The sequence below is a fragment of the Pipra filicauda genome, unplaced genomic scaffold, assembly GCF_003945595.2.
Source record: "Pipra filicauda isolate LSUMZ 115617 unplaced genomic scaffold, ASM394559v2 scaffold3_size10097308_pilon, whole genome shotgun sequence".
Lineage (NCBI taxonomy): Eukaryota > Metazoa > Chordata > Aves > Passeriformes > Pipridae > Pipra > Pipra filicauda.
In genome coordinates, this window is record NW_024104532.1 from 2,314,425 (window position 1) to 2,326,878 (window position 12,454).

At 55.5% G+C, this 12,454-nt stretch overlaps 2 protein-coding genes across 8 annotated transcripts; one reads left to right on the forward strand and one right to left on the reverse strand.

Annotated features, from left to right (window-relative positions):
- Window positions 1-187: 187 nt before the first annotated feature.
- Window positions 188-3,646, reverse strand: THOC3 (THO complex 3). Its single transcript, XM_027718820.2, has 6 exons — window positions 3,384-3,646; window positions 2,823-2,979; window positions 1,886-2,090; window positions 1,403-1,564; window positions 1,215-1,315; window positions 188-910 (listed from the first exon to the last, which is right to left on the reverse strand). The coding sequence occupies exons 1-6, from the start codon at window positions 3,564-3,566 to the stop codon at window positions 747-749; spliced, it is 972 nt and encodes a 323-aa protein (XP_027574621.1). The 5' UTR covers window positions 3,567-3,646; the 3' UTR covers window positions 188-746.
- On the forward strand, window positions 3,559-11,501 carry SIMC1 (SUMO interacting motifs containing 1). 7 transcript variants are annotated; one of them, XM_039385194.1, is made up of 11 exons: window positions 4,503-4,821; window positions 4,941-5,114; window positions 5,311-6,015; window positions 6,253-6,473; window positions 7,062-7,131; window positions 7,567-7,712; window positions 8,166-8,333; window positions 8,823-8,951; window positions 9,913-10,069; window positions 10,148-10,232; window positions 11,051-11,501. In XM_039385194.1, the coding sequence occupies exons 2-11, from the start codon at window positions 5,028-5,030 to the stop codon at window positions 11,269-11,271; spliced, it is 1,989 nt and encodes a 662-aa protein (XP_039241128.1). In that variant the 5' UTR covers window positions 4,503-4,821; window positions 4,941-5,027; the 3' UTR covers window positions 11,272-11,501. The 7 variants fall into 7 exon arrangements, with proteins under 7 accessions (XP_027574619.2, XP_027574618.2, XP_039241130.1 ...); XM_039385195.1 differs by having other exon boundaries at window positions 4,807-4,825; window positions 4,938-5,114; XM_027718818.2 differs by lacking the exons at window positions 4,503-4,821; window positions 4,941-5,114 and adding an exon at window positions 3,559-3,778.
- Window positions 11,502-12,454: the final 953 nt, after the last annotated feature.

Consider the following 12,454-nt stretch of genomic DNA (forward strand, 5'->3'; position numbering starts at 1 on the left):
GGCACAGCGCCCTCTGGTGTGGTGACAGCACAGGACAAGGAGAGCGGGGACAGGCAGTGGGGACAAGGGGGACAGTCCCTCGACAGACCCCTCAGCCAGGGCCTTGCCATGGCCAAGAGAAGGAGGCAGGGGAAGGGAGAGCAACTCAACAACCCACTTCTCCCCCCTGCAAGGAGCTACAGACACCTTCGTTAAGGAAGAGAATTTATCAAAATTAGAAAAAAACAAGTATTAAAAAAACTCAGCCCCAGCTGGGGAAACGTCTCCCAGCTTGCATCCCTTCACCATCCCCTCACTGCCCCAGCACAGGGAAGGGACATGGTATGTCTGGGAAGAAAAGGGGCAGGCTGTGCTCTCAGGGCTGCCCTCACCACCAGGCTGTTGGGGACAAGGGAACAGTCACATAGCTTATCACTGCTGTGGAGACTGGTCAGAGGGCAGCTCCTCTCATGGAAGGCCCCTCAGCAGCCACCTCCAGCGACTGATTTTCTTTGGCCACTTGCCTTTGGAACAAGCTCCCCATGCTCCAGAGAGGAGGCGGCAGAGGGGGGGCCCGCCAGCACCCCCATCATCCCCATCACACAGCTGCCTATTTACAAATGCTCCCAAGAGCAGGATGCACTGAGCCAAGCCCGAGGTCACAGCCCTGCCAGGCTGCCAAGGAGGGGAGCCAACTCCTTGCCCCATCTACACTAAGCTCCCACTCCCAAGAGTAGGCAGGTGTTGCCTCCCCAGGTGCAGCTTCATCAGGAGTCGTTGGGGAGCCCGAAGAGCTTGACGGTGCCAGCCTCCCGGCTGCTGTCATATTTGCCATCTTTATCATCACAGGCGAAGGCCAGCAGTGGCCTCTTCGGGTGCCAGGCCACTGTGAAGGTAGGGGACTCACACTGCACCTCCCAGAGCTTCTCTCCTGCATGGAAAAGGGGCCATGTCAGCCTGGAAAGCCTCCACTGCTCGCTGCCCAAGTGCCAAGCACCTGCTTCTTCTCTCCGGCACTACTGCTGCTCCAGCGCTTTTTAATCACCCAGTGACAAGGCTCAGACATGACAAGCATGTCTGCCACCGACTAACGAGGCAAAGGCTCCCCCTCATGGCGCTCTGCTCTTCACAGCAAAGCTCTTCCTTAGCAGACAGATTCACCCAGTGCCCTCCCAGCTCCACCAGCACTTCTCCATCTGATCCCTCCTTGCTGTTCCCCAAGAAAAAACCCTTACCTGTCTCCACCTCGGCAATGTCAATGAAGTGATCTTCTGATGCTGACGCCAGCATCTTCCCATCATGGCTAAAGCTCAGTGTCCGCACGGGCCAGTCAAGCCTGCAGCAACCAAGGGGAGCAGACAGTGAGCCAACCGCACATGGTCCCCACAGAGGGGGCAAACAGCTTTGGGACAGCTCTACCTACCTGGAGAAGCACCTCACACATACCAGCTCATCCACATCCCAAAGGCTGACTAAGGCATCGGCACTGCCCGTGGCAAAATACTTCCCCATGGGATCAAACTTGATGCAGATGCAGTTGGAAGGATGGGCGTTGATGGACTGGATGGGTTTCAGCTCTGGGTAGCTGTGGAGGTGAAGGGAGAGGGCAGGGAGCAGTGAGAGGAGCACAGGGATTGTCTGAAGCCAGGCAGGCACAAGGCACACCAGGACTGGGAGCAAACCCAGCCAGGGTAGGAAACACCAAGTGTCCAGTGAATGAGGTGAAGCATCAGGGTCCCTCTCAGGGAGCCCAGCCCAGAACTGGGGCAACCTCAGCTCCATTCCCACCAGAGGGCTGGGGATCACTAAGGTGTGGGACTCCAGTCTCCCAAAAGCAGCCAAGGCACTTGCAGCCTGACTGCAGTCAGCCCAGCCACTCAGCCCACCTGCAGCCACGGGCACCTACCTGAGGATGTTGATGCAGCCATTCCCGTTGGTGAGGAAGAACATGTTGTTGTCATTGTTCCAGGAGATCTCGTTCACCTCAAACTTGAACTGTTCCTCAGCTTTGGAGCGATGCGTCTTGGCGTCAATGAAGGTGACCACATCATCTTTGTTCCCCACAGCGATGGTCTGTCCATCGGGGCTCCAGCAGATGTTGATGTTCTCACCTGAAGGGACAGAAAGGCAGCAGGTCCCATTTCCACTCCAAACCATTCCCAGATAAGAAAGACTGCCAGGCCTGCAGTGTAACACACAAACCCTGCATGGCAGCTGTCCAGCAAATACAGACAGTTACTGAAAATAAAACTATTGAGAAGTACAGCTTCAAAACAGTAGGACCACATCTCATTTCAGCCAAGATGGGACCACAGCAATCACCACACAAGGTCAATCCAAAGATCCTCTAGATACAGTGATCTTTGAGATCCAGAAAAAGCAGAAGCCAACAACAAATACCTTTAAATGAGGATAAAAACAAGGCAAGTTGCAGTTATGCCATCTTACAATGCCATTTCCAACCCCAACAACTAAAAATTTGATATTTCCAAGGGCAGAGGTGGTATATGGGTTAGGCAGTGCATGAACTCAAATAGTTGTTTTTCTGAATCCACACAAACTTTTACTTCCATCATGGCTCCCTGTAAACATGCTTTTTCCCCAGTCTCCAGCCTCACAGCCCACAGACTCCAGAAACAAGTACACAGAACATTTTAACGGTCAGCACTGTATTTCAGGAGTTTCTCCAGTCCCTACTCCGCAGTAAAAAAGCCCTTATATGATGACTGCAACCCAAAAATAAAGCAGCCAGCAAAGGGTCCAAAGCTCTGTGCCGCTGTGGGTGGGTCCCACACAGCTGCCGGGACCCACCTGGGAAGCCCCCTGGGAAGGCAGGGGCTCACCTTTGGTGTTGACAGTGGCAATGCACTTAGTGGTGCGGACGTCCCAGATGCGGATGGTTTTGTCCCCGGACGCTGTGACAAAGAGGTCAGGGTTGCTGGGGTGCCAACAGAGCTGATCCACGCTGTCTCCGTGGCCCCGGTAGTTGTTCTCCTTCACCTGGGGAGAGCCGTCAGCGTGAGGATGCGCCTGGCTCTGCTCCCGCTCCTGCCCCACATCCCAGCACACTGCATCCCCGTCGGGATGGGACGGGAACCCAGCCCAGAGCGCCACCGCCAACCCGGCCACGCTCCTGCCCACGGCCGGCCGGGATGAAGGAGGCCCCGCGCCTTCCTCGCCAGGCACCAGCTCCATTCCCGCTCCAGCTCCATTCCCGGCTCCCTGCCACCGGCCGGCGGGGCCTCCTGGCGATGCTCCTGTTCCGGCGCACACCGAGTACCCGGTACTGATCACCGGGACCTACCACCCGGGACACACCTGCCCAAGCACCCGGGCCCAGGGTGCCCAAGGGCTCCTGGTACCGACCCGCCCGGCACCGCCCGCCCGTTGCCGGCGGATCTCACCAGCCGGTCCTTCTCGAGCAGGAAGACGCTGGCGGTCTTGTCGAAGGAGCCGGAGGCGAGGCGGCGGCCGCAGCAGCTCCAGGCCACCGAGTGCACCTTGGCGCCGTGAGCGGGGAACTCGCGGCTCCGCGTGTTGGCGCGGAACAGCTCCTGCATGGCCTGCACGTACGGGGACACCGCCATGGCGGGGCCGGCACCGCGCCCCGCCCCGGCGCCCGACGGCACTTCCGCCACCACCGCGCGCCTGGCGCGTCTCCACGGGCGGGGCGGAGCCGCCGCCCGCCGCCGGGATGGACGACACCGTGGTGCTCCTCAGTGACTCGGACTCGGAGGGCGGCCGCTCGCCGCCGCCGGCCCGGCCGTGCCGCCCCCGCCGCTCCCTGCCCGCCCCCTCCGTGAGTCCGGGGCCGCCGCTGCCCCGCACAAAGATGGCGGCGCGTCCACCGCGGGCGGGGACGGGAGCCGCGCGCAGACAAGAAGCCTCGGGGGCAGTGGAGGGGTGGGTGAGCAGCCCCGGCCGGGGGTTCCCCGGGACCCCCGGGACCTCCCAGCCTCTCCCCAGGCGGGCTCGGGTCCCCGCGGCCACCTGTGGCCGGCGGAGCCCCGGCCCTCAAGCGCGCCCCCCTAGCGGTCCCAGCCTCTTCGGCAACGTTCCCCCCACCTCAGAAAACGCCGGTCCCCACCATGGAGCGTCACATGCCCTCGCTGCACCCCGAGGAGGGTCCAGCCCTGTAGGGCTCAGCCCCCGGCGGGATCTGGCTCAGGGATGCGGTGCGGCGGCTGCCGCCCCTCTCGCCTGTCCTGCCCCTCTCCCCAGGGCCGCCTTCTCCCTGTACCGTCCCCCTTCCCTGTCCTGCTCCTCTACCCTGTCCTACCCCTCTCCCCTTTATCGCCAGAGGGTGCGGGGACGATGTGCCGGTACAGTGGCGGTTCAGGGCTCGAGGCTCAGCCCCTCAGGGAACGGCCCGTCCCGCTCCCCGCTCCGCTGTCCCGGTTCCTGAGGCAGCTCCGCAGCCGCCGACGGTTACCGTGACCGGCCGGAGCCCCGCGGCCTCCCTCCCTCCCCAGCTCCTCCAGCGTCCAGGAGCCCTCCTTGGGAAAGGCAGCAGGTCTGAGTCGGGGAAAAAAACGGACTTAAATTGTCCATTAACCGTGTTCCCTGCTTTGAGACGCTGAGGGGGATTTGTTTCCCCAAGAGCAAACAGGCTCTGACCCCTCCTGGGCACACCGAGATCTTGGGAAGTGCTGTGTCCTGCCTGCCGCCAGTGCAGACACAGCTACCTTCCCCTGCCAGCTCCTGTTGCTCCTTGGAACACCGAGTGCTGCATCACCCAGCAAGTCCTGAGTGGGAGTCCCCAAAGTCTCAGGGCTGCTGTAGCTCCAGATTGATGCCAAAGAGGAAGAGGCAGCTCTGTTCCCTGCCACTCCTGTCTTCATAGTGGGTGAGGTTGTGCCACAGAAAGGGTGCCAGGGTTTGGATCCTGTGCTGCTCCTGCCAGTGTCTGGGAACAGGGTTACAGGAGGGCTCATTGTGCTTGCCTTGCCCTCCCTCAGCAGGACCTGCATTTCCTCATCATGGGAGGGAGCTAAGCAAGCAGCCAGGACCACTCTGGCCCAAGGCAAGAGGCATTTGGAGGAGAAGGCATGGCTCTTTGCAAGAAGGAACCCCAGGGAAACCAGGGAAGAAGAGCCTCAGTCAGGGTTGGGCTCAGGCTCAGTGGTGCTGCCAGGGTGAGCTGATCCCAGAGCTCAGAGCCACCAGCCCCCACAGGCTGCCCCATCCCCTCGGATGGGGTCTTTGCCCCTGGTTTCTCTCCCTGGGCTGGTGCCAATGAGCCTCTTTTCCCTCTTGGACTGGGGCTACAGTGCCACCATAGCAGAGGCTCTTGGCAGGAAGGACACTGACACTGCTTCTCTGTCCCCACAGGAGATCATCGATCTGACCTGTGAGGACACGAGCACAGACCCAGTGCAGTTGAGCGAGACTGAGGACACCTGCATCCTTCTACACTGCACCTGCAGTGCTGACCAGGACCCCAGGACTGCACCTGCTGCCCCAGCAGCACACACGTCCCATCCCCAGCTCTGCTCCACCGTGAAGGAAGAAATGGAGGCAGTGGCAGAGCCAAGCCCTGCACCATCCTGGCACAGCACTCCCAAGAAGCCCAGTGCCACCACGGACACAGCAGAAAGCATGGAGAACAGGAGCTGCCTCTCTCCTGCCTCCAGCTGCCACAGCTCCTGCAGCTCGGAGCAGGACTGCAGTGCTACCAGCTTTAATAGTGACCTGAGTTCCCTGCCCAGCATGCAGCAGGACTCAGCACCCCCCAGCCTGGACAGCAATAGCAGCTGGAAAGCTGATGGCCCAGAGGAAGAGCCTCCCCACCTCTGCCAGGAAAGGGACCTCCCCCCAAGGCTGAGCCCTGCCCCAACCCTTCCCACAACCCCAGGGAAGGCCCGAGGGTCTTTGCTGGAAACAAATGACATACCACACGAACCAACCCAGCAAGCGACCCCAGCCAGGAGCAATGGTGACAGCAAGGCCTGGCTGGACAAACTGCACAGTTTCAGGAGGAGTGGAGTCCAGCACCTCTTCTTCCAAGGCATAGCACCCAACAGGGAAACACAGCAGGTAAACAGGGTTTAGAGCAGCCACTGCCCAGCCCAGCTAGAGGCTGCTCAGAGCAGCCCCTGTGGTGGAGGATGTAGCAAGGGCAGGCCCTGCTCCCTTTGCCCTTTGTGGAAAGCTTTGCCAGGCAGCTGGGGGCTCTGGTTATTGCAGTTCCCTTCACGGTGGGCTGCATATCACAGCTGGGTTCCTCTGTGTTGGGGGAGCTGGCTTTCACCTGTTGCCTTGCCTTCTACACAGCAGAAACCTGAGCTCATCCCCAGAGGGAAGCTGAGCATGGTGCGCACCACCATGGAGGAGAACTTCTTGGAGGGCACCTTGCATCTCCTGAATGAGTTCGTCTCCTGCCAGCACTATCCCCCCAAAGATATCATCTCCCACCTGATCAGACAGGTCCTGTTGAATGCCCATGAAGAGGAGATCTTGAAGGACACCTACATGCTGCTGATGAAGATCCAAATGTAGGTGTTCCCCTTGTCCCGGTGCCCCCGGGGCTGCTCCCAGGGGTCTGCCCAGCATACAGGGGCTCACTCATAGGAGTGATTTCCCATATAAGCCAGGATGATCCTCTTGCCACTGCCAGCACTCCCCAGGCTTTCTGAGGGTGGGACAGGGGCAGCCCATGACACCAGAGAGCTCTCAGGGACAGAGAAGCATGTTTGGCTTGCCCTGAAGTGCAGATCTCCTTCTTCACTGCTGTGACATGGCAGAAGTGCCTTCCCTGGGCTGTAGCAGTGCCATGGGCTGTCAGTGCCTGGAGCAGCTCCCTCACTTCCCTCAGGGGTTCCCACAGAAAGAAACAATGTTTTGTGAGGCCACAGGCCTAGGAGTCCTGGGCATTTCCATGGAGTACAGCCCCAGCCAGGTGCTTTCCAAAAATTAATGGGGTCAGGGGAGGAGAAAGGCTGAGAGCAAAAATGGAGAGGAGAAGGCAGGTCAAGCCCCTGAGCAAGTGAGGCTGGGGAGGGCTGGGGAAGGGCCAGGGGCTGCCGTGCCTCCAGCAAGATGGTTAGGCAGTTCAGCACAAATGGACAGGGCTGTCCTTGCAGGCTCCATCCAGCCAACGCTGCCACAGTGGGATGGGACTGGACGCTGCTGAAATTCATCATGGAGGACCAGGTACTTGGCACCGTGTGTGTCACATCGGGCAGGGATCATCCAGGACACAGTGCTTGAGGGTAAGCATTGCCCAAGGACCTCATGTGGCAGAGAACAGGCCAGTCCAATGTGCAGGTTTATTGCAGCTGCTGAGGGCAGCAAGTGCCACTTGGGTATCTCATATTTATCCTCAGTGCTCCCTGACCCACTGCACAGCTGCAGGCAGGTTGTCCCATTGAAGAAGGTACAGCAACAGATAAAGACTCTGGGTCACAGCGCTAGTGCGGTGGTAGAACAGGTCCTGCAATGCCCATAAGGGCATTGCCTGAGCCAGGCAGCCCATCCTGGAGCTGTTCCTCAGTCGTGTACGTCAGTCCATTCCTAAGACAGCCAAATTCCCTGGTGCTCCTCACCCAGTGGCTCCCTCAGGCTCATACGCTCTCCATGTGCCCTCAGGAGAAGCCCCCTGGCCGGCTCTTCTTCCTGCAGTACGTGGTGCAGACCCTGGAGGACGACTTGCAGAAGAATCTGAGGTTGCACCTGCTGCAGAAGTCAATTGCCAAGAAAGTGCTTTCGTGTGACATGTGCTTCAACAATGTCAAGTAAGGGACACCTCCTCCTCCCTGTTCTCTAACCACAAACTGAGGCAGGGGCTCAGGGAACACTTGTCGAGACTCCAGGTCAGACTTTCAGACTTTACAAGAAGCAAACTTGGGAGACAGAGGGAAGTGTAGGGCCAAATATAAAGGACAGGAGATTTACAAAAGCAAACCACCAGAGAGGATGCAAGGCATTTGTAGCTACAACCTAGCAGGCTTTTCCCAGGAATGAGGTCAGATTTGCATTGCTCAGGACAGGATTAAGGAGGCTGCAGTCCTGTGGACAAGTGTACAAATCAAGAGAGCTTTTCTGTTGAGCTGCTCTACAGAGCTACTCTAAGTGAGTGGGACATACTCTTCATTGTCAGGATCTTTCCTCAAGCTCCAAGTGGATCCAGAGGTCAGAACACAGCAAAATCAGGCCCATCCCCACTAAAGTTCCTGTTTCTGTCCTAGGGAAGTGATCAAATGGTTGGTCGCAGCTATTACAGGAGTCGGGTTCTGCCAGCCCCAGGAGAAGCCACAAGAAACTCCCTCCTCTTCAGCAGAAGCCAGGGCTGAACACAGCTCATCTGCACCAAGTCTAGCCAGCACACAGGCTCCAGCAGCTTTCTTTGCCCAAAAGTAAGCCCCAGAAGTGCTGACTCCCTACTGGTATTTTCATGGGCCCAAGTCAAGGAGAAGCCAGAGCCTCTCGCTCCCTGTCAGGTCAGAGAAGCCAAGCTGTACCTGTGACCAGCTTTGCTGGTTCTCCTTCAGGTTAGACAGAGACTTGGTGAGCAAAAGACTGTCACCTGATAGGAGACTGGCTCAGTAAGTATCATCCTCTTGCACGTAGTGTAAGGCTGGAGCTCTTGAGCTACAGCTCAAGCTACCCCGTGCTGCTCCACCAACACTCAGTACAGCCCAAGACCTCCCAAGGATCAATCTGGGGATTAGCTCTGCTTGCAAGAGCATCAGACTCAAAAGCCACCAAGAGACACCAAATCTAGCCCACTGCATTCCCGTGTCCCTGACTGCACAGCACGAGGCTGAACTAGGGGCCATCCCCAATGCTTTTCTTGGCAAGCCAAGGAGCAGCTCCTCCAAGTGCTGACTGTCTCTCTGACACAGGGTGATGCTCCTGCTCCAGCGGATGTTGTCCATCGCAGTGGAAGTGGACAGATCTCCCACCTGCAGCTCCCATAAGATTGCAGATGAGATATTCCCATTTATACTGAATATCCCCCTGAGGAGCCAAAGGTGAGACAAGCACATGCAAGGCAGCATTTGCCTGTGTGAGCAATGGTCTTATTCCCAATTTACATGAGTCCGGATGCACAAAGTACTACAGGGTACAGAAAGACAGGCCAGCCAGCGAGAGCATGGCTATATCTCCCATGGAGATACAATATCACTAGCTGAACACATCTACCCCGGTGGTGTGTTGCTGAAAACAGTCGATTTTCTCACATATTAAAGTTGTGTGACCTTAAAAATGTAAAGAGGGTCTGAAAAGCAGCACTGTGCATCAGCACAGTCAAGTACTGGCAAACACGTCACTGATTCTCCTGGGCAACCAGGTAGCTTGTCAGAAATATGATGCAGTTCCTACAGCTTTGCCTTGACATCCTTTTGTTTGCTTCTCTGAGAAATGCAGTATCTGAAGACAAAGCACAAGGGCCTGAATGGTTCTGGTGTAAACACAAGACCACTGGATCCACAGGCATTTCAAACCCACTCTTACAATGCCCAGCAGGCAGCCCTTCACACCCCTTCAGCAGAACTCTGTGCACACACCACGTCTAATCAAGCCAAACCGAGTCTAACCAAGCTGTCACTTGGCCCAGGACAGATGTAGATCTGGCTGGCCCTGACCCCACATCACCCTTCCTTGGCTGTGCTCCCTGCAAGTCAGCAGGAATGGATCACTGCCACACAGGCTGCTGGGCAGGGTGAAGTGAAGCAGCTCAGTTTGCATCACAGACTGTACTGACCTCCAGCTGCCACAGGTCACACCTGAGGACGAAAACACAGCCATGGCCAAGTCACATAACAAAGGTCTCTCACCACATCTGGTGGTCTTCCTTCCAAGGCACAGCTGAGCAGCCCCTGCAGTCACCCCACTGGGTCAGCACCAGCAGCACACCAGGAACATGCTGGAGCAGTTGTCTCTGGTCAAGCTGTGCTGTCTCTCCCAAAGTAAATCCCTTTTGTCTTCCAGGGAAGCTTTATTAAACACCATGGAGAGCCAGCTCCTGCGCTGCAGACTGCTAGAGCTGTTGTTCCAGCACAGTTCTGATGTGCCCTCAACCTCATCTATGTCTCTGGAGAAAATCCTGTATTTCCTGAGCCACTTCTCTGTGCTGCTGCATTTTGAGGTATCCAGTCCAACTTCTCCTTTGCCTTGTTTTCTTCTGAGAAAACTTCTAATAATCAAATACTGTCTCCTGTCATAGGATGAAACAGCAACGTGGCAAAGGTGGGATGAGATGCTGCAGTACTTGAGTTTGCTGTTGATGAGTTACCGAAGTGTAATACAGGGTAAGCAGCTTGGTCTGGCCTCATTCAAGAGGCTGCAGTAGAACTGCCAAATTCCCTTCCTCCTCCCTTCTCATCACTCTCGAGCTCACAGCCACTGAGTCTTTGAAAGACAATGTGCCTCTGTCCATGCTAGTAACTATTCCCAGCAGTCAAAGAAGTGATGTTGCATCAATCAGAGCACCCAACTTACTTTGCCAAGTTTAGCCCCTACAAGCCCTTCACCATCCTCACAGCCTCCTTTGGATGCTCTCTTTGGTAAACCCAGGACACTTTCAGCACTTAGTAAACTGGGCAGGGAGCACCACCCACAGTAGCCATGGAAAGAACAGCATTTCTGATCCCAGGAGAATGGCAGAGTCACAAAACACTCCCTAAAACTCCCCAGAGTAATTTTACCAGAAAATTCTTCAAGTCCCTTCTCAACTTCAGCTGCTTTAGCCCAGGGTTAAGGCTCTCATGAAAGAATGCAGAGGAATCCACCGTCACATGTGCAGTCTTACTCTCCCTGAAGCCCTAGACAATGTTACTGTGTTGAGCTCTTTGGAGACTCCTTTGCAGCTGCCCATTCTGCCACTCACACAGGAGAACAGGATTCTACAAGCCTTGCCCCTTCCCCGTTTCTTGGGCTCTCTCCACATGCAGACTGAGCTCCAGGAGGGGCCAGGTCCTTTTTCCCTCAGTCTTGTGCAGAAGCATCAGGGATAATCGCAAGAGGATGAGCCCCATTCCCAACTGCTTCTCACTCCGGCACAGCGCTGCCTCTGGCATGCTGTGCTCTGCTGTGTGCTGCCTCTCTCCACCAGCATTTCCTCTTGCAGAGCACCTGCGGAGCTCCCTCAGTGACCGGATGGACTTGATGGTTCAGAAAGCCAAGCCCAGGCTCCAGGAGAGTGACGACATCACCAACCTGGACGTTCAGGTGAAGATTGAGGACTTCATCAGCCGAATGCAGGGGGTCCTAGGGCAGCCTTTTCCTCCACAAATCCAGGAGAAATTGTTCTTGCTGCAAGACTTGTTCTCTATTGTCACTACTGCCTGATGGAGACAACCACTGCAGCAAGGGGGACAAAGAATTTCAAGTTCCCAAAAAAAAAAAAAAAAAACTCAAAAACCCCCATCTCATGCTGCAGTCTCAGTGTCATGGGGGTTGGTTTATACAGTTCTTTAGAAAAATAGTTGGTTTACATGGTCTCAGAATTTCTGTTCAAATTTGCATCGTTTATCAGGCACGTTGTACACTTTAAAAAAATAAATTATTTTTATATTTGCTGAGACTCTTTCATCTTGGTGCCAACCCTGCCTAAAGGAAGTGCAGACCTCCATCAGTCATACCTTGGGATAGCATTAGACTAATGCAGCCATAAACTCTGACAGTAGTTTGCACAGCAAGCAAAATGCCCAAATATCTGGTCAATTATTAGGGGAAAGATGATAATCTTTAAAAATCTCAACAGGTGTGAGGGGCAGTGAGGACATTCATCGTGCAGAGATCCCAAAGACATGGTAGTCCCTTCTCAGTAGAGGAACATTCTGCTCCAGTGCAAATCAATCTGTATAACTTGGCCAAAAGTGATTAGGAAGAGGGTGGGCTGGATGGCAGCATGAGCTGAAAAACTGCTCCCTCCAGAACCACTCTAGTGCAGGCATGGGCATTATGATCAGGATGAATATTGAATTCAATTGAATTCAAATCCACAGCCATCAACAAAAACCATAGGTGAGGTCAGAGAACAATTAGGTGTTTCTATAGATCTCAGTTCAGAAGCAACAGAGGTTGGGAGTGGGAGCTGCCCACCACACTTGGCAGGGTCCTAATGCAGAGACCAGAGTAGGAGCATCAAGAAGTAGTCACAGCTGGGAACACACTAGTCCTGATATCAGTGGTCTCATGCAGAAGCCTGGCTTCAGTTAGTGCAGAACTGTTCACAAGGGTCTGACCCGGGGTTCACAAGTTTGCTTCTTGTTCTTTAGGAAGCCTCTTACCAACTGCCAGGTGTAAAACAAACCACTCATTCACATGACACTGCACCCCTAATCCAGAGGTAAGCCATTCAGGGAAAAGTGAAGACTGCCAACAGTGCAAACCCAAGTGCTCCATGCTCTGGAAAGCTGTTCTTCCTGCACATATGCTCATTCAGGTGTATTTTTCAATTAGGTCCTTTTAACTGGATTAGACTTTTGTCACTAGACTAGAAAAGAAACTGCATTCCAGCAAGTCCATA

What these genes read in the sequence shown, in the direction of transcription:
- THOC3 (XM_027718820.2), bottom strand. Translation starts at nt 3,566, where the DNA reads ATGGCGGTGTCCCCGTACGTGCAGGCCATGCAGGAGCTGTTCCGCGCC. An exon ending in TGCTCGAGAAGGACCGGCTG is followed by an intron (nt 2,980 to 3,383) that starts GTGAGATCCGCC and finishes GGCTCTCCCCAG; the next exon opens with GTGAAGGAGAACAACTACCG. An exon ending in CATTGCCGAGGTGGAGACAG is followed by an intron (nt 911 to 1,214) that starts GTAAGGGTTTTT and finishes TTTTCCATGCAG; the next exon opens with GAGAGAAGCTCTGGGAGGTG.
- SIMC1 (XM_027718816.2), top strand. Translation starts at nt 5,173, where the DNA reads ATGGGGTCTTTGCCCCTGGTTTCTCTCCCTGGGCTGGTGCCAATGAGC. An exon ending in CCAACAGGGAAACACAGCAG is followed by an intron (nt 6,016 to 6,252) that starts GTAAACAGGGTT and finishes CCTTCTACACAG; the next exon opens with CAGAAACCTGAGCTCATCCC. An exon ending in CTGTGCTGCTGCATTTTGAG is followed by an intron (nt 10,070 to 10,147) that starts GTATCCAGTCCA and finishes CTCCTGTCATAG; the next exon opens with GATGAAACAGCAACGTGGCA.